Source organism: Paroedura picta, chromosome 5, assembly GCF_049243985.1.
Source record: "Paroedura picta isolate Pp20150507F chromosome 5, Ppicta_v3.0, whole genome shotgun sequence".
Taxonomy (NCBI): domain Eukaryota; kingdom Metazoa; phylum Chordata; class Lepidosauria; order Squamata; family Gekkonidae; genus Paroedura; species Paroedura picta.
The window spans coordinates 17,050,439-17,062,766 of NC_135373.1; the positions used below are offsets into that span (position 1 = coordinate 17,050,439).

The following is a 12,328-nucleotide window of genomic DNA, read 5'->3' on the forward strand; positions in this document are numbered from 1 at the left end:
CCCCAGGAACTGGAAACAGAAACTGTATTTCAAGAGAAAGTGCTAAAGTATAAAATTCTCACCTCCTGCACTAACTACAACCCCAAGGATAACTTTGGGAGAAGCTATGACAAGTTAAAAAAAAAACAATAAAACAACCAACTATTGAATCAGGGATAGGCTTGTTGTAGAGATTTGGGGTGTGAAAAGAGGGAGGAGACAATGATACCTGAATTTTTATAATAGAAATGTTGGAGGATATCGACTTACTGATAATTCTCGACTCCCTCAACAAACAATAGTTCACAGGAGACTCTGGGGGGAAGCCACAGCATTCATTCTGGTGTGAAACCAGGACCTAGTCTGCACACAATAGATAATGCACTTTCAGTGCACTTTCAAAGTATATTTTCCTGTTCCGCACAGGAAAATCCAGCTGCCAAAGCACATTGAAAGTGCATTATCCTGTGTGTGCAGACTAGGCCCAGGAAACCAGGAAAGAAGCCCAGCTGAATAGACCTGTGTAAGATTCTCAATGCCCAGACTAGCCCAGCCTCATCAGACCTCAGAAGCTAAGCTAAGCCTCAGAACAGGGGTAGTCAAACTGCAGCTCTCCAGATGTCCATGGACTACAATTCCCATGAGTCCTTTAGCTGGCAAGGGCTCATGGGAATTGTAATCCATGGACATCTGGAGGGCCGCAGTTTAACTACCCCTGCCTCAGAGGTCTGATGAGCTTGGGCTAGCCTGGGCACCCACCAACAGTTCTGTTCCAAACATGCAGGCATCCTTGTTGCTCCCTTCTTGTCACAAGAGGAGTCACCATGAGTCAGTTGCCGCTGGACAGCACTTTCCTGCATTCTGAATAGATCTGTACAGGGTTGCTCTCCAGTAGTGTAGATTAAACTGTGGTTTCCACACAAGGATGAACCCACCTAGTTCTGATGGCATGCACCCTTGGTAGCCACGTCCCGCTCTATGTTGGGTAAGGCAAGGTAATGACTTCAGGCAGCTTGTAGATTTTGGGTAACAGAAACCAGCACTAACACACCTTCGTATCATACCATATAAAATTGTGTTTGTACTTCCAGGAGCGCTCTGATTGGCCCTCTGGTAGGAGGGCCCTCCCACAGAGGGCCTATCAGAGGCCTGGTATGCTCTCCCCTGGCCATCTGATTGGCCCTCAGTGGAAAGGAAACCTCCCCCACTGAGGGCCAACCACAAGCTGAGTGCAGAAGGCTGGCCCTGTCCTCCACCAAGGCTCCATGGCTGTCGTTGACCCCCTCGCCACTGAGCCCAGGGAAGGTCAACCACCTCCACTATGGAGGCCCCATCACTCTCCCCTACCTCCTTCCCACCGGCGGTGCTAGCAGTGACCACCTCCTTCAAGGAGGCCCTGCTGCTCTCTCCCGCCCTCTTGCTGCCAGTGGGGGCTGCTGTCTCCTTGCCACCCCCAAAGGCTGGGAACACCGGCTGCCTCCTCCGCAGGGGCCCTGCACATCTCACATGCCTCCGGTAAAAGCAGCCTGTCTCCCCCATGGGAGCCCCATCACCCTTGACCACCACCCCCAAGGAAGGGGGCCACTACACCCTCTGCCATGCTCCCTCAGCTCTCAAGCCTCCTGCTGAGAGCTGGGGGGGTAGTGCCAGCCCCTGGCCTGCTTTTAAAGTAGGCTTTGCCACTAGTATATATATAAAACTGGCAATTTAAAAACATTGAGCTAAAAGTTCAAAGGGAAAAAATAAGCATAAGTGATAAGTACAAAATGAGAACTAAAACAAGGCATCAGTTAAACTTTCAAATATTCAGCCAAAGAAACCAGTAACCTTAACGCTTTTCAAAATAATATTCTACATGAAAATTGCTTACTTAATCTCAAACTATTACAAATCCATGTGAAAAACTATCCTCTTTCTTATTAGCATCTACTTAAGTCTAGTAAATTTCTTTTCCCTTATTCCGCAAAAATCACATCTTCATCTCATAAGAACACAAGGTCCAGCTAATCCAGCATCCTGTCTCACATGGCAGTCAACCAGTTCCTCTGGCATAGAGGCTCCTGGCCTCTATTCCCTGATGTAGCCTCCTGGCACTGCCTCTGAACGTGGAGGTTCCCTTTAGCTAATAGCTACAGTTAGTCCTATCTTCCACAAATCTGTCTAATCACCTTTTCAAGCTGTTTGTGCCTATAGCCATCCCTTTCCCCTCCCCATCATTGCATCACAGGTGAACATACCCCAAAATGGATACAACCAATACTGTTTTTGTTCTGGTTGCAGGGGTGACTTAAAATACAATGCAGTGAGCCATGGTGCTTTTCAAAGCCCTGCGAACATGAGAAGGGAAGCATCTAATGCCACTCTGGGTCTTGGGAGGGGGTGCAAACACTGCAAGGGGGTGGGAACCGGCAGCAGAGAACAGCCCCTTCTGACAGCACTCCTTGTTTGGAACGGCATAGATTGATTCATACAGCCCTAGAAAAAAGGGAGGTGGCGTTTGCTGCAGCTGCACTGCCACCCAGAACTGACCTTATTTCCCTTTTTATAGACCGACGGCCACTGAGAAGGATCATCAAAATAAAGAAGGATGTTTTCACAGCATTTTGCCTTCAAAGAGAAGCAGAGAAGGGACAGTTAGGTTGGGAGCTGTGCTGCCCCAGAATGGAGGAAATATTTCATAGTAAAATATAGGCTTTTTTAAAACGGAGGCTAAAAGGGGGACATAACCAAAAACCTAAGCAAGGGATCCCCAACATGCCCCCATGGGCACCTCGCCATCCACTGACACCTTTCTGTGTGCTTTCAAATTTCTTGGGGGGGGCTAAGTAGAGCATTTCCCCAGCAGGGCTTCTGATTGGCTGTGAAGATTGAAATGGCTTCTGCTAAGTTCAGCTTCTGCCTGAAAAGTTGCAGAGTTCGATCCCCCACATTTGGAGCAGAGTTCAACCCCTCACACTACTTCCTGTGGCAGCCATTTTGTGACTGGCTCTATGTCCTGTGGCAGCCATTTTGTGACTGAGCCCACTGCCCTTTGTCAGAATTCCAAAGATGCCCACAAGCACAAAACGTTGAGGACTCCTGCCACAGACATACCTCTGGGTAGCGGAATCGGAAGTCCAAGCGCCCATAGTCAGACAGGAAGCAGAAGCGAGTCAGGAATACCCAGTCCTGGAGAGAAAAATTACCTCAGTTTCAAGATTATTTCTGTTACATAACTCAATTAGTAACACCAAACATACAAGGAGAACCAAGGAACAGAGTTAGAAATACTTTCTCTTGATATAGACCTGAGGTTGGTTCTAGAGGGACACAAGACCAAGCATCTGCTGGATCTACAGGGCTGGAATGGTCCCTCTCTCCAAGGTTGTTTGCACTTTGCTGTGAAGGAAAACTATGGTGCACTGGGGGAAATATTTCATTGCATTTTTATGGAATATACAGTAAAATGTTTTCCCCGCACTTCAGCATCGTTTGTCGGCTTTGACTCTGCATTAGAGTCCTGCCCTCTTTTTCACTCTTTACATGGAATATCCAAGAATTCTAGATTCAGCATGTGCCATCTCCCATTACTAGAATTGCTCTCCAGACAACCAAATCATTCAATCCCTGGAGAAAATGGCTGCTTTGGAGAGTGGACTCTATGGCACTATATATCTAGCTGAGGTCCCTCCCCTTCTGAAACCCCACCTTCTCTAGGCTCCACCCCTATGATCCCCAATTATTTCCCAACCCAGAGCTGGCAAACCTATGTATTAAAGAGGGGAGATCCAAGTGAGGAAACCTCTAGGTGCTGGCTGGACTGATCTCGAGGCAACAGAAATCAGTTCTCTCTTAATTACATAATCAATTACATCAATTAAATGAATGAATGAGAGAAACAGAGAGAGTCTTCCTTGAAAGCTGGACTTTATAACTTTATACCACACTGAAGTCCCTTTTCTCACCAAACCCCACCCTCCTCAGGCTCCACCCCCAAAATCTCCAGGTATTTCCCAACCTGGAGCTGGCAACCCTACCCCAAACCCTGAAGGCCACATTGTTCTCCAAGCCTCCTCAATCTGCAGGCCCAATCTGATCTGAGTTTGCTGAAAAAGAAAGTCAGCCTAGTTTTAACATTGTATATGAGATGCAATTTCCCTAATCCTGACCCATCTCGAATATTATAAGAATGCCAGCAGCCTGTGCTTGGCTCCAACCAGTTCCTATAAAAATTTTACTACTTGGCTTCAGAAAGAATAAATAACACCCCAAACAGTCCCCATAAACCTGCATCTATTATGCAGTAAACAGCAAATTCATTAATCTGGCAGAACGCAGTGCACCAACGAGAGAGGATGAGGCTGATATGTAGCCACTGCTCGTTAGAAGGTTTACCACAGAGCAACACCTCCACATCTGTTCTGGCCTAAGCTTGACCCCCATATAAGTATGTCTGGGTTGCCAACCTCAAGCTGGGACTTGGAATTCTCCCAGAATCACAACTTATCTTCAAACTATAGAGATTGGTTCCCCTGAGAAAATGGCAGCTTTGCATTTTAATGCCCCCCCCCCAGGCTCCATCCCCAAATCTTTGGTAACCCAAGTTCTGCACTCACTGAGGTTGGCTAGGCATGTGGATTTCCCAACAGAATTGTTTGTGGACATATATACCACTGATTTACCACCTCAAACGGATATAGAGAGGTGGTATATCAATTCAATTACATAAATGAGAACATCAGAAGAGCCCTACTGGATCAAACCAGAGGTCCATCTCGACTAGCATCCTACCTCACACAGGAGCCAGCCAGTTCCTCTGGAGGGCCAACAACAGGGCGAGGAGGCCGAGCCCTTCCCCAACATTGCCTTCTGGCTCTGGGATTGAGGTTTTCTTTAGGCATTACAGCTAGTAATCACTGATGGACCTGTCCTCCATCAATCTTTCTTTTCCCCCCCCAAAGAATTTTTATTAGACATTTTTATATAGATTTTAAAAGAGGAAAAAACAACAAAAACGGAGTAAGAAACAGGTATATCAGCGTCAGAGCCTCTTGTGGCGCAGAGTGGTAAGGCAGCTGTCTGAAAGCTTTGCCCATGAGGCTGGGAGTTCAATCCCAGCAGCCGGCTCAAGGTTGACTCAGCCTTCCATCCTTCCGAGGTCGGTAAAATGAGTAACCAGCTTGCTGGGGGGTAAACGGTAATGACTGGGAAAGGCACTGGCAAACCACCCCGTATTGAGTCTGCCATGAAAACGCTAGAGGGCGTCACCCCAAGGGTCAGACATGACTCGGTGCTTGCACAGGGGATACCTTTACCTTTACCTTTATATCAGCGTCAATACAATAATTTTTGAATCTCTTGCCAACTAGATCATAAACTATAATCTATCCCTCAGATTTTTCAATTTATTATTATTTATTATTAATTGTATTTTTACCCACCACTCTCTGTATATCGGCTCATGGCGAGTTACAATACAAAAAGTCCTATAACAATAACCCCAATAAAATTCCCATTAAAACCACACAAAATAATATATAAAAATGTCCAATATGGCGGGACGCTTGCCACCCAGGCAGTAGGGGGCTGTGTCAATAAGACATCACCCAAGATAGTCAAGGGTGGCATACATCTCAAAGGTACACCTTCCTGATGGGGGGGTCCAACTAGATCTTCCTTCTATATCGGCCTGGTGGAAGAGCTCCCTCTGTCTTACAGGCCCCACGAAAAGTTGACAAATCCTGCAAGGCCCATAGCTCTCCTGGGAGCTCATTCCACCAGGTAGGGGGCAGGACCAAAACGGCCCTATTATACCAAAAAGGCATATTATACCAAATATGCTTATTGAAATTGAAATTAAAATTAATTTATTTAAAATTATTTATATCTGTAGCTATCTCTACTTCTATCCTTTCCTCAGGGAAGCCTAGGAAATGTAGCTCACAGAAAACTACCACACAAACTACAATCACCAGGATTATTTGGGGGAACCACAACTGTTAAAATGGTATAACGCAGGGGTAGTCAAACTGTGGTGTCCACGGAGAGCCACTGTTTGGCCACTCTTGGTATAATGTCTCTTATACTGCTCTTTATTGCATTATTGTAATATCTCTGCAATCTGCTTCGAGTCTCAATAAGAGCGGCAGAAGATAATTCAACCAGACAAGGAAATAACAGTTGTGTGCTCTCTGGCAGAAACAGACAAGGATACAGAGCCCCGTTCTCCATCAGTCTGTTAAACAGTTCAGTAATTTCATTTGTAGTCTGCTTTTGTCACTGGAACTCAAGGAGGATTACAAGTATAATAAACTCTTCAGTCAATCAAGATGCAAATTACAAAATACAATAACACCAAGCAAATCTGCAAACTAGCTATAAACTACGACAACGTTTGAATCTAACAGCAAAGAAAAAATAACACAGTTGGGGGTTTGTCAAGATAATAAATCAAAATCTCTCCATGTACGTACAGATGCCAGTCCCCAGGTGGACTTGGGATCCCCTGGAATTATAGGTCATCTCTAGACTTTAAAAATCAGTTCCCCTAGAGAAAATGGCTGCTTTGGAAGGTGGGCCACATAGCATTATACTCCACTGAGGTTCCCACCCCAAATCCCGGCTCCATCCCCAAAGTCTCCAGGTATTTCCCAGCCCAAAGCTGGAAACCCTAAGGCAGGGTTCTCAGATTCACCGTGGCACACCTGGCACAGGGATGGGGGGAGAGGGCCATCTTCAGGTTAGGAAACTCCTGGAGAATTGAAAGTGGAAGCTGGGTAGCACAAGGACATCAGTGGAGTACAATGCCACAAAGTCCATCCTCCAAAGTAACCATAAAATCTAGGATAATTTATCTCTGTAATCTGGAGATGATTGGTAATGGGGGGGGGGGCGTCCCCTCCTGAAGGTTGGCTTCTTTGGTATAGTTGTTAAGAGTGGCGGCTTCTCATCTGGTGAGCCAGGTTTGATTCCCCACTGCTCCACATGCAGCCAGCTGGATGACCTTTGGCTAGTCACAGTTCCAACTTCCCGAGAAGCCCTATCAGGGCTCTCTCAGCCCCATCTACCCCACAGGGTGTCTGTAGTGGGGCGAAGAAGGGAAGGTGATTATATGTCATATTAAGGCTCCTTGGGGTAGTGAAAAGCAAAATATAAAAACCAACCTTGTTCTTCTTAAGGCAACAAGATAATCAGTATAGGAAAGAATTTATTCCTAATCAAAGTCTCCTCCTGAATTTTGCTCCTTCTACAAGAATGCCCTCCTGAACAATTCTATTTTGCACATTTTGTGAAATGATAGAAGCAATCCAGAACTGTGAACAATACCTAAGAGCCTTGGCTGCTGACTTTATCATGTGATCATTTAAGACAGATATCTCTTCCCAACCACCTCTTGGAGCAAGGAAGCACGGAGGACTAACAGATCAGAGTCTCCCTTCATCCCCTTTCTTTCTTTCAGTTCATGTGGTATAAATTCTAAACTGCATTACTGATTATGAATGCAGAATATAGGAGCTAAAACTTATTTTGGTTTTATTTGAGTGGAATATAATAGTCTGGTATTATTACCCCGCTTTCTCTGAGGAGTTCAAGGTAAAACAGGTAGCTTGACCCTGGGATATTTTTAGAGCTTTTGAAAAAATAATTGTTTTCAATCTAATACTGCAAACCCCTGTTGTTTTTGTCAAATGGGAGTTAAATATGTGCTATAAATAAGTATGCAGTTACACAGTTCTCCCTTCGCCCTTCTTTTATTTTCTCCACAACAACCCAGTAAGGTAGGTCAGTACCTGGCCCAAGGTGATCCAGTTAGTTTCAAAACAAATGGAGATATGCACCTGAATGCCCCCCAAGCTAACATTCTGGCCACTGTAAATTAATTTAATTTAAAATATAGCCTGCTTTTCTCCCAACCAACAGCACTTTTGTCAGGATCAGAAGATCAGAAGAGAGCCAATTTAGTGTAGTGTTTAAGAGCAGTTGCCTTTAACCTAGAGAACTGGATTGTATTCCCCACCCCTCTATGTGAAGCTAGTTGAGTCATTCACAGTTCTCTTAGAGCTGTTCTTACAGAGTAGTTCTGTTAGAGCTCTCTCAGCTCCATTTACTTCTGTGTCTGTTATGTGGAGGAAGGGAAAGGTGTTTGTGAACCACTTTGGGGCTCCTTCAGGTAGGAAAAAGTAGGGAATAAAAACCAACCCTTCTTCTTCAAGTGGGTTACATCATTTTAAAAAATCTAGTCTAAATCTCACGGAAATAAGAACATAAAAAGAAGAGAGAATGCTACAACTTCATCATAGTAACTGACCAAGCCATCAAAATCAAGGTCTTTGAAATCTTTACATCTCCTCACACATTAAGGAAACTTATCCTAGACCAGTGGTCCCCAACCCGTGGGCCGCGGCCAGGTGCCGGGCCGCGAAGGCCTTGGCGCTGGACCACGGCTCCTTCTTCCCTCCCCCCCCCCCCGAAGCGAGAAGCTCGCCAGTCAGCGAGCAAATCGGCCGCCAAAGCTTCTTGTTTCGGGAGGGGAGGGAAGAGAAGCTTGCCGAACCGCAAGCTAATCGGCCGCTTTAGCAGCCAATTTGCTGGCAGCCCGGAGGGGCCAGGAGGGGGAGCCGCTGGCGCAAACGCGCGTGTGTGGCAGTCCGCATGTGCGCGTTTGTGCTGGGGCTGCCGCGCGTGCGCGGACCCCCGGGCCACCCTCTCCCCCTACTCCGGAGCAGCGGTCCGCAGCGGCCGAAAGCTTGCGGACCGCTGTCCTAGACCACAAAAATGGCCCCAGAGAAACCTCAAACATTAGCAGAACACTTTCCCACAGTAAAATCAGAGTCAGACTTTGACTGACTAATAGTGCTTGCACTCGAAAACTCACGCCCTGAATAAATCTTTGTTGGTCTTAATGGCCCTACTGGACTCTGATTTTATTGTGCTACTTCAGACCAACACGGCTATCCATTTGAAAGTTCAGAACTTCCTTGGGAGCGGGTATGGAGGGAAGAGCTTCCGCAGATATAAGGCTCTGACATTGGAAAACTACTTTTAAAGAGTGATCTTAAACCTGGGACAATCTGTTCAAAGCCCTGAGCCCATCAACAATGCATATTCTGCTTTCAGCACTAACGGCAACATCCATGTTGTCTTCAAGGGACGCCCCACGCACTGTGTCTTACAGTAGTCCAAACACAAGACTGGATCCCACCTTTCGCTGGTTTCCTTCCAGTGAGCTAACCTTTTCCTCACAGCTACCACACGGGCACGTTTGTTTCTCCCTCACCTGAAGTAGCACAGATATCAAGTCACTGCAGCAGTTTCCTTTGGCAACTGCACCCCAACTAAACTCAGCGTAAGACTGAACAGCAAGGAAGGAAGCTGTCCAAGGCCCTGGAAATATTTCATTTAGCTCTGTCTTTTAATTTGCACGGAGCAGCACTGACTGGAAATTATTATAAATAAATATATAAAAGGGCAGGATTTAATGATTCCAACTTTTCCTGGGGAATGATCTCTGAGGAGGCAAGCTTTCCCCATCGACACCCTTTCCCCCCTCTACAGCTAGGCCCAGGCCTATTTTCTTCCCCTTCAAAATCCCCTCGTGTTCCCATGGCAACAACCCATGCTCCGGGTTTCCACGGTAACCGTACCAGAGCCTGAAGAAGGCAGAGGAAGCAAGCAAAATTGGAGAACTGGGGCAAACAGAGAGGGAAATTTTTTTTTAAAGAAGGGGGCCTGTTTTTTCCAGCATCTCCTAGAGTGTCCTGCAATAACCGCTGCAGCAGTTCCACAAAGCAATTCCACATTCCCCCACCCAACCATAAGAACTTGTGGGAACACTGACTTAAAGTATAACCGTACTTTAGGGCAACAGCAAACGGGCCCAGGGTAAGACCGCCCACAAGATGGGGGTGTGGAAAGGCCTGCTATTCCGTCCTCTCTTTGTGGCTGCCGTTCCTAGGCCTCAAACCAAGATTGTAACCTTTCCAGCCTCACTGCCATGTGCGATTCTCAGTTCTCTTTCTTCCCTTCAGGGGTGGCCAAATGGTGGCTCTCCAGATGTCCATGGACTGGCAGGGGCTCAAGGGAATTGTAGTCCATGGACATCTGGAGAGCCACCGTTTGGCCATCCCCCGCTAGTGCTTTGCCACTGCACAACAGGTAGAAATTCAACAGGCAAGCGCTTTCCTCAGCATGGCAACACAGTGGAGACAGCTCTGTTTGGTGTTTTTCTGCCTGGTGGGCAGCTTTTCAAGGTATAGGGGGGAGAATACCCAATGGAAGAGTGGGGGTCTAGAAATTGTATACTAATAATCCCCTGAGACCTGTGTCAACTCATATCACATGGGAGTGCGGAAATTCAATGATAGAGAGCGCTGCATTGCTTTCTGAGTCAAGAGGTGGTTTCATGCAAGGGAAATGTTTGGAGCACAGACAGTACATAAAATACTGAAGAGCTCTGCCTTTGGGGTTCCTGGTCGCCCTGACCACCAAAAGGGAGTGAGAGGGCAGGACTACCAGATCAAGGTTGGGAAATTCCAGGAGATATGGGGGTGGGGCCCAGGGAAGGCCAAGGACCTCAGTGGGGTCCCAACGTTGCAGAGCCCGCCTGTCAAAGCATCCATCTTGTCCATTTCTGTAGTCTGGAGATAATTCCAGGGGATCCTCAGGTCCCACCTGGAGGCTGGCATCCCTAGTTCTGGCCAAAGAAGATGAAACTCTACAGCAAAGGGGTGGATTGTAGTGGCCCAGGAGGCCTCTATCCCAGTTCATGCTGACCAATTCCCCCTCTGACTTCTAACTTCTTTGTTCCTTTGGCATAAATAGTTCTGTTGCAGATCCACAAATGCAAATCAGTCACCTCCTAATATACCTTGACTATGCTTTTGGACACACAGTTTTACCAGCATTCAAAAACTGCCCATGATGGGCGAGGGGTTTCCACGAGGCCTGCCTTTCCACAGCAGATGTTGTACATGGCACAATTGGTGTGTTATGCATTAATGACTCTGAGTAGCAAAAGGGACAACAACTACTCTTGCGGTGTCCGAAATCCAAAAGGCACATACGCCCACGCCGGATTACTTAGTCCAAGATAAATACTATTGCCGGCACTGTGTATTGTGAGAATGACAATCGCCTGTCAGTAAAGTGCTGTGCAATCAACCGTACAGTAAATATGACAAGCAAATCAAATGGGATTATTGATCATTAGTCTTTTTAAAAAAACCTTAAGAGAGTACTTAACACAGTATGCTTTCACGATTCCCTTTAGCTTTGTCCATCTCAATATGTCCCACCCCTTCAAAAGTAAATGCTGATTTTATGAACTTAGGCAGATTGTGAGTGGGTGGGCAGGAAGGGATGTGCCAGTGTTTGTCTCTTGTGGCCCTTCCTTGCCTACCCAGGGAATTGCTGATTGCCACTGTGGGATGGTAGTTGAATTTCTTCCAGGCCAGACTGGATTCTGGAGATTTTTGGTGGGGGGATCACTTGGGCATGAAATTGGGGTCACTGTGGGTGGTCAGGTAGTTTTGAGTTCCTGCATTATGCAGGGGTTGGACTAGATAACCCTGGAGGTCCCAACTCTATGATTCTATGAAACAGCCACAGCTCCCTGCCCGTCACAGCACCAATCTCTCACTCCAGATTTTACAACCCAATCTACAAATGCTTGTGCTAGAACGTGTGGTGCAAACCTGACTCCCGCTTCCACCAGCCCACATCCTCTTGAGTGACAGGCGGCATTTCTGCATTCTCACACCTTCCTTGGGCCAAACATGGATTTGTGAATGGGGGACAGAATCCTTTTTTCCCACCCAAAACAACCGCAGGTTTCCGACATGCGAAGGCACAGGGGAGCCAGACAACGGTCTTGAAAGCACACCTGAACAGAGCGGGTGGCAGGACACTAATAAATGGATGGAATTTAAAGGGTGGCTCAGAATGGCTCAGGCTTCAGTAGTAGGAAGGGCCGGGTTTTTCACTGGTCTTGTCTGGGTGCCCTCTGAGGTCACAAATACTGTCCCCCAATTTCATAGCTGAGGTCCCCCCCATCCTCCCTCAATATTGCAGCAAACCCCAAAATACCCAGATGGGCTCTTCTTCACTTCTCCCCATTCAAGAATAAACTCTGGGTTATAAAGGGGGCTGCGGGTCACACACACACACACCCCGCCCCCCTTGCCACCCCAGCTGGCGAGAGCTGTCACCCATCAGAGGGGCCAAGCAAAAGGAGAAATCTTTTTCGGGAAGGGGGATCCAGCCCACATGGGGGAGCTGCCCCATGGTCGAGGAATGAAGGGGCGAGCAAGGGGGAGAAGGCTCGACGGTGGGGGGAAGGAGGGAGGGGGCAGAATAGCCCCAAGCGCAGGGG

At 47.1% G+C, this 12,328-nt stretch overlaps 1 protein-coding gene across 1 annotated transcript in view; it reads right to left on the reverse strand.

Annotated features, from left to right (window-relative positions):
• The window catches only part of TMEM145 (transmembrane protein 145), a 41,225-nt gene that overhangs the window by 28,486 nt on the left and 411 nt on the right, over nucleotides 1-12,328 (reverse strand). The window contains exons 2-3 of the mRNA XM_077336694.1: nucleotides 3,073-3,147; nucleotides 2,509-2,586 (exon numbers count right to left, since the gene is read on the reverse strand). Of these exons, the coding sequence (XP_077192809.1) occupies nucleotides 2,509-2,586; nucleotides 3,073-3,147 (153 nt within the window). The remainder of the gene's footprint in view (nucleotides 1-2,508; nucleotides 2,587-3,072; nucleotides 3,148-12,328) is intronic.